The 8,585-nt window shown below is 36.2% G+C and overlaps 1 protein-coding gene across 1 annotated transcript in view; it reads left to right on the top strand.

Moving 5' to 3' along the window:
* Window positions 1–8,585, top strand: part of LOC107654282 (myotubularin-related protein 4) — a 75,957-nt gene that overhangs the window by 38,803 nt on the left and 28,569 nt on the right. Inside the window, exons 4-6 of the mRNA XM_016441306.1 lie at window positions 694–752; window positions 4,084–4,280; window positions 6,329–6,425. Of these exons, the coding sequence (XP_016296792.1) occupies window positions 694–752; window positions 4,084–4,280; window positions 6,329–6,425 (353 nt within the window). The remainder of the gene's footprint in view (window positions 1–693; window positions 753–4,083; window positions 4,281–6,328; window positions 6,426–8,585) is intronic.

Raw genomic sequence — 8,585 nt, 5'->3', positions numbered from 1 at the left:
TTTTCGCTCAACTTCATCAAAGATCTCTCTCTCTCTCTCTCTCTCTCTCTCTCTCTCTCTCTCTGTGCGTTTTTCATACCCTTCCATTTATGTCCTCCTCTTTGTTTGCTCGTTTCGCTGAGTCACGTTTTCATCTCCCTCTTTTTTTCCACCCTCTCTTCCTCTTCCTCATCCCTGTGTCGGTGTTGTAGATGTATCCTGGTGTGGACAGTGAGATTTCTGTGAGTAATCTGCACCCTCACCTCTGACCTCTTCATCCCTCCTTTTCATGTCTTTAATTTCCCCCGTTACAGTTTGTTTTGATGTTTTTCTCTGTTTCTCACATTAATGCAGTCTAGTGACATTAGGATTCAAGCTATATATATTATATTATATTGTATTAATCGTACGTATTGATATATATTATATAATTAAAAGGGACCATGTTAAAATAACTTTTAACTATTGAGAATTGATGTCAGTATATTAAAGGCATTAATATATTCAGTTTGAATCAGCTTTTAATGGCATCTGTAAAAGCTCTCAACGTTACATGTTTTATCCTGCAGTTAAAAACTCTTACATTGTTGCAGGTCAGGAGTTACTTTTGTTACATTGTTGCATGTTTTTTAGTTTGATGCTCATGATTGGTTGGTGCAGTCATGTGGTGAGGTCTTCTGCTCTCTGATTGGCTGATTGTGTGTGTGCATGCAGGTTCCTCTGAGACTGATTGAGGGCGTTGAGAGCAGAGATATGTTTCAGCTGCACATCATCTCCCCCCCACACCCACACCCACACTCACTCACACACACAGACACACACACACACACTCTCACACACACACTCACTTACTCTCACACAGACACACTCACACTCACTCATTCACACACACACACACACACACTCACACACACACACTCACTCACACTCACACTCACTCACACACACACACACTCTTACACACATACTTTTTTTTTTTTCTGACCTCTATGTTTCCCATCTCTCATTTTATCACATCATCACCTTTGGGCCGTTTAGCTGAAGATTTCTGTTGAATAGAGTTAATCAGATTCTTCACGTCAGACGCACAGAGAACTCACACTTTTATCCACACACACACACACACACACACACACGGTGTGAAGTGAGGGAATTGTAGTTATTTTTACTATACCCAAGTATAATATTGGAGAATTTGTATTTTGAGTATTAATGAAAACTAAATCCTCTTATTTAATTATTACATTGTCAGTATACATTATGTATAATACTTTTTAAATTACTATTAGATAATTATTCCTATTATTTTTGTATTTTATTTAACATGTATCTTCTCTTCTCTAACTTTTGCATTTGTATCTCAATCTCAGGAATGCTGAAGCTGAGATTTTTGTAAAATACATTATGGGCGAATTCCAAACAGAAGTGAGTAGGGATGCACCGAAACCGAACAAAATGAAACACTGGGCCGAATACCGAACACGCTTTTTCTAGTCTTTTTCCCCCATGTATTTTGCCAATTTTTTTCACCATTGCACAAATTAGATAGCCAAAACTTGCTTTTTACTGTTTTGTCTTGCTTTTCAAAGAAAAAATCAATTACAAAACAACAATTTACAAACAAATTTTTTTTTAACATTCTAGCAGACATTATACCAACAAAGCACAATTTAACTTAAAATTAATAAGTTAGTAAAATAATATTTTTTGGCCATCAGACCCCCTTCTTGAATCAGGCATGTATTTTTTACTGTACAATTAAAAGCAGCCTTGCTGAGCAGAAGAGACTTCTTTTAAAACATTAGAAAGTATTACAGATCCCAATTTGAACACCGTGTGTGTATGTTATAATAAATGTATTAACAGAGCTGTTGAAATTATTATTATCCTTATTATTGTCTTACTTTATATTTTATTTTACAGAACAGTAAAATTACAATACTAACATTTATGAATGTTGATGGAGTTCTTGCTTTTTCTTTTATTTTGGCGGAAACGCGCAGGAAGACATCAGCGCTTATTTTTGTTGATAGAAGATTTATAAATGAGTCTCATTACAAATACGTCGCACGTATCGCATTGTCGTCACGTGCCTTGTAAAAAATGATAAAAATGTGACTGAGCAACTGACGAGTAACGCTGGTTCAGCGCAGATTTTCCTCGGGCTTTGGACTTTGAACCCTGGTTAACAAGCAGATAGCGCGGTGAGTTCATGCAGCGCTGTCAGAATACATGCAATGCGTGCGTGCAAACTTAATTGTTTAAGACCATTTCGCGATTTTAATCATCATACAGTAACCAGCAACAATCACCCCTTCCTCTTCTCCTCGAAGAGATGTGATGCAGCACTAAACAGTCTCTCGCTGTCTTTGCTTGTAATGATTTTTGCATCTTTTTTTTAGACAGTTTTAAATGCTTCCACACTGCTGACATGTTTGTTGCATTGCGCCTCTCACTCTACCGTGGTTGCTATTTGATCGCGTCACGTGATTATTGTTCGGTACAGTTTATTAGGTCTTTTCGCTTATTCGGCCGAACACCGAAAGAGCTTTTTTTTGCTATTTTCGGCCGAATAATTTCGGTTACCGAACATTCGGTGCATCCCTAGAAGTGAGCATCGCTATGCCCTACTCCCTTCGAAGGGCAGAGCCCTTGAAGTGTGTTCTGTTAAGGGTGTAGGGCATTACTGTCTCGTATAAGCGTTTGGAACTCCCTTGGTGAAGGGAATGACTGACCAAATGTTACCTTGACAACGCTGCACGTGCATTCAGCACTCCACCAGTTGTTGCAAATATATATTTCTTCTCATTGTTATAATTTTATTCAAATATTGTCTGTCTTATTTACTATTAAGCTTTTTCAAACTAAACTTGCTTACACTACCATCTTAAATAATATTTCTGACGAAAAATATTTTGTATTACATTAAAATAAAGACTCTTCTACTTACGTTTGTGTCGAAATCAGCTACAACTTTGCTTTAAAATGTCGCAAGATCTCCTAACTGAAGATCACATGATCACAAACGGAAATCACTTCCGTGAAGTGAACATCGCATGTTCCCTTCGCTAACGGACTTCTGGAAGGGCCCTTCATGAAGGGATTCAGTTGTTCACTTTCGTTTGGAACGTCCCTACAAATAGCGTCCCCTTCCCGAAGCGCCCTTCAAGGGCGCAAAAAAGCTGTTTGGAATTCGCCCTATATATATATTGTTATACCTACTTCAATATTAAATTTTTAGTGTGTGTATATATAATGTATTTTATGTTTTAATTACTTTTAGATAATTTGTTTTTATTACATTTCACATTTTTATCATCTCAAACTCACTGATTAAAAACTCTAAAGAAAGAGCATCCTCTTAAAAAAAATGATCCTTGTGACAAAATTGGGGTTTTAGTTTATATACCTATTATTTTTATTATTTAAATAATATTTGGACTTTTTAGAAAATAAAATGAATGCATTTTAATTAGACATTTTTATTTTAACTTTTGAGAACTCTGAAACTGAGATTAATAATACCTCATTTTTTGTTAGTACATATAATTTTTTTTTAATTACTTTTAGATAATAATATTTTTTATGTTTTTAATAACTTTTGCATTTGTATCTCAAGGAGTTTGAGATTCAAAGTGCATTAATAAATGTGTTGGTATTAGCCGATATTATGACTTATCAATATCGATCTGATTAATCTGATATTGTGCACAGATCATAATAGGATTATTTAATTAAATTCAAACACTAAAATTTCTGCTCCAGGTTTCAGACGTCCTGAATCTTTTCTAATGTACATTGTTGTTTTGATGCCTGATGTTGCTTGTTTAAATCTCACATCGGTGCGACATTGTGGAAATTACAAATGCATATTTTACATTTACTAAGATGTAATTCAAATCAAAAGTGGTTCTGTTAACATTAGTTAATGCACTGTGAACAACATGAACTATGAGAAACTATGAAAAAAAGATGCCTTGTTGTTAGTTAACATTAGTTGATGTTTAAACTGTTAGAGCTTATTGTAAAATATAATTGTCTCTGTTTTCATTGTGCTTTTGCTGAATCCGTTGGAATCACTGTTGTTTTTTTGGCATCTGCTAAATGCATGAATGTGAATGTTTCCTGCGTCAGGTGTCATTTCTCGACGTTCAAGCAGTGTGAGGAGTGGCTGAAGCGCTTGAACAGAGCCATAGCACATCCGGCCCGTCTGGAGGAGCTGTTTGCGCTGGCATATCACGCCTGGTGTTTAGGAGGAAACACGGACGATGAAGAGCAGCACCTGCACCTGTGCAGACCAGGTACACACACGAGCATCATATTTCATCATCAGGCTTTTATGGCTCATATAGTCTTGATAGAGTGAGAATATGAAGGAAAAACAGCTAATTTTTATTCAGAGATACTTGGGATGGGCCGATTAACGGTTTCAAGGTATACCGCGATTTGAAAATGTCACGGTTTCAAAACCGCTAATATTTTCCGTTATACCGTTCCAGCGGTATGCACTGTTTTTCATGTCTCCGCAAAGTGTAGGAATCTCTCAGGTTGAGTGCAGTGTAGAGAGTAACATGAGCCTCCTCCTCCTGTTGGTGCGGGCGAGCGGTCAGTCACGTGTGTGTGTGTAGGATGGCCGAATTCGGCAACCGGCCGTTTTTTGTCTCAACTCGTCTCTGTTCTGAACTTGCACAAACTGCGTTGCAATGCAATCGTTTTCAAAAATGTCATTTATGTGAAAATATGAAGTCTGTAAACTCCCGTTAACACAGGCCAGACACGTTGAAGACGAACGCACAGAGAAACATATTGTAGCAGGCAGATCACTCACTGTTCTTGATGCACAAACTATTGGAAAAGCAACTCGTCTCTGTTCTGGACTTGCACAAACTGCATTGCAATGCAATCATTTTCCAAAATGTAATTTATGGGAAAATATGAAGTCTGTAAACGCCCGTTATCACATGCCAGAGATGTTGAAGACGGACGCACAGAGAAAAATACTGTAGCAGGCAGATCACTCACTGTTCATGATGCACAGACTATTGGAAGAAAATCCTAAATATTGATTTGGGGGTTTATATGAACGTGTTTCTGAGGGGAACTGACTGTCTTCCGAAAAGTTTACGTGGTATTTTCTTTTAATCTCGTCTGTGTATAGTTAATATTAAAGCAGTGTTTCAGCGCAGTGCTGCATTGTTTACGGCGGTAACCAAGGAAACGCTGTATCTGCTGTTCCAGAAGCGCCTCCTGTTCAGCGGAAAAAATTTTTTTTTTTACCCAGTCATTTAAAAAGAACACATTTTAGAGCTGTAACGACAATACCGTGAAACCGTGATATGTTTGCTTAAGGTTATCATACTGTCAAAATCTCATGCCGGCCCATGCCTATCAGAGACTCAAACGGAGCAAAAATATGAATTAGCTGCAGATGCTGATATTTATGAAATTCTGATGCTTGTAATGTAAATCAATGAGATATTTATAAAAGTCAGGGGCGTTTCCTCCGAGTAGGCAAGGGAGGCAGTGTCTCCTCAAAATATTGGATGAGAAAAAAATTTGTAGTACAAAAATAAAACAATGCCAGTATTACAAAATATTAGGGCTGTGCAATTAATCGAAATTCAGTTTCGATTTCGATTTCTGCCTCCGATGATTATGAAAATACAGTAATCGAGATAAAATTATTATTGCGTCCCATTCCGCCACCTTTCCAGCGGTGCTCTTTCGTTCCTCCATAAAAGCCCAATTTCGATGAGATTGAAATGATCCAAACATATAATACAATGCAATCCAGTGCTGATTGAGAGATATATATATATATATATATATATATTGAGAGAAATAAAGGCTCCTCAGAAGATGTGAGATGTTCTGGAGGCTTGTGAAGATCATTCCTCCGCTGAGGAACAGTGAAAGTAAAGCTTCTGGAAACAAACGCTCCTCAAAAGATCCTGAGGATCAGATTTGAGACTCTAAAAAACGATTGATGGAGAATCAAGTAAAGCCGAGCTTCTTCAGTCCAGTAAGTGTTCATCTGGAAATATTACTGCAGTTATTCTGACGTTTACTTGATAAAAATCAATAAAGATTTGACAGCAAAAAGACACGAGAAGAACCAGCTGAAGGTGGACATTTGTACAATTACACAAAAAAACTCTATACTATCAGTCAGATGACAGAAGGCATGGAGTAGACTGAGTGCGACAGGTTTTTTTGATCATGTTGATCATAAATTTGCATATCAATTACAGTACAGTAGGCTTCGTAGGGTTAAACGCATAATTTTCAGATGCTTTATGTTCTCCAGAACTGCAGACTGATCCGAAGCCGCTGTGTTTGTGTCTCTCAGGTGATCACGTGCGGCACAGGTTGGAGGTGGAGGTGAAGCGGATGGGATTCGACATGCAGAACGCCTGGAGAGTGTCTGATATCAACAGCAACTACAAGTAAGATTGAAGCGTGATGATGATGGACTGAATCCGGCTTAAATTGATTTCACTAATATACTGAAACCTGTTGAACAGCGACTCGAGAGCCAGAAATCAATATTTCTTTTACTATTAGTATTTTACTTACTATTGATGGACTTTGCAACATTGATTCTGTTGTTGAATTAAATTGAATTAACATTGAACTAAATTGAGCTGAATATTGTGTAGGGCTGCTTATGGAAAACATCATAATCATGGTTCTTTTGGTCAATATTGTAATCACTATTAGGAGTGGGTGATATGACTAAGTTCTTATGCAGTACCAAATATAATTCTTATACAATATCAAATAAATATAAAATATATTTGACTGGAAATAAGGTTTTAGATACCAGTGAAATTTCACAATTATGGATACCAATTTCAAAACTAATATACTTGGTTAACTAATGCAAGTAAAAAAAGCCTCAAACAATTACTGAAGACAAGTAAACAAAGAAAATTACTAACAATACGACAAATAAAACGGACAAAAATTAAATAAAGTCTATGGCTGCTCGATTATGGCAAAAATCATAATCACAAAGGTTAATTTGGCAAATATTGTAATCGCCATTATTTAGCACGATTAGGAGTGGGTGATATGGCCAAATTCTTATATAATATCAGATATAATTCTTATACAATATCAAATAAATAAAATATATTTCACTGGAAATAAGGTTTTGGGTACCAGTGAAATTTCACAATTCTTGATACCAATTTTCGAAACTAATACTAGGTTAACTAATGTAAACCATTATTGAACACAAGTAAACAAAGAAAATTACAAACAATAGGACAAATAAAACAGACAGCAAGATATGAATGAAATAATAATGCTTTAAAGTCTGTCTAACAGTATAATATTCAACTAATAGCCGACTACATTTGGCACAGTAATAATTTTATCTCCAATATCATGTTTTCTTAAACGTTGAAAGCCGAAATCAAAGGCAAAACTTGAATTTGATTCCCTGCTTTATGGCTGAATAATTGTTAGTTGTCTTGTTTATTGCTGTGAAGCTGCTTTGTTTTGTGTAAAGTGCTAAATAAATAAAAGTGACTTAACTTGACTATTTCAAATCTTCATAACATAACCAGACAGTGTTTTGCTGTAGGTGTAGTAGGGCTGTCAAAAAAAAATCTAATTTAGAATATTTGTCGAATTTAAAATAAAAATCCACATTTTAGGTGTGCGTTAAGGAGGCAGCCTTATCAGTAGCTTTTTTCATCCACCTATTTTTATGCACATTTTGGATTATCGCATAAAAAAACGCTAGATGGAAACGCCAAGATGCGCATAAATTCTAAAAATGCGCATAAACTACGATGGAATACAATTACCGAATAAATTCCACCATGCACATTGAAAAAGTCATGTGACTTTGCGCTATGAGATGGGATAAATTGACTAACCAGCGGGCCGATCTCGTTCACAGCATCTATATGTTGTTTTGGTCATTCTGAAATGCCTGAGGAAAGTCTGTCATCACAGTATTTCTGTATAATTACTGTCTTACACAACTGCGTTTCCAAACAGCAGGCATCCACCTCTAAAAGCAATGACCGCATTTATTGTGTTACATCTGCTCTCTCTGAAGCGCAAGTAATTTATTACATATGAAAATTATTACATTCAGTGGTTTCTCCTGGTTTTCTTAGAGATATTTAGTGCCAGTTTATCAGGAAGTGACGATTTTGTTCTCTTTGACTTGTTGGATGGAAACGGTGCTTTATTCGCAAATGTTTTATGAGATATTCCAGTTTTGCGCATAAGTTAAATTCGCATCTTTGGATGGAAACATAGCTAGTGGCACACAAGATGCGATGACGATGTAAGTGTCGTTGCATTTTAATGTTTTTCTTGGCTTATCCAGTTGAAGCCACTAGATGCAGCGCTGCTACGTAGTTCATTCAAAATATTGCGGGAAAGAGAAAATCAATGCAAAGAAGATTATGCAAGTTCAACTTTGAAAAAACACATCTCGAGACTTTATGGCAGTTTTTCCCCATCCCACTGCATCTCGTGTTTTTAAATGAAAAAGTACTCTTTGTTATTGGTTTTCGGCCCTTTGTATTAAACTATACATACATTATGCTGTTTTGTTTCTAATTGTTTAAGCAACTTAATTA

This window comes from Sinocyclocheilus anshuiensis, unplaced genomic scaffold (assembly GCF_001515605.1).
Source record: "Sinocyclocheilus anshuiensis isolate Anshui unplaced genomic scaffold, SAMN03320099.WGS_v1.1 scaffold163, whole genome shotgun sequence".
NCBI classification, from domain to species: domain Eukaryota; kingdom Metazoa; phylum Chordata; class Actinopteri; order Cypriniformes; family Cyprinidae; genus Sinocyclocheilus; species Sinocyclocheilus anshuiensis.
This window is presented reverse-complemented; position numbering and strand designations above follow the sequence as displayed.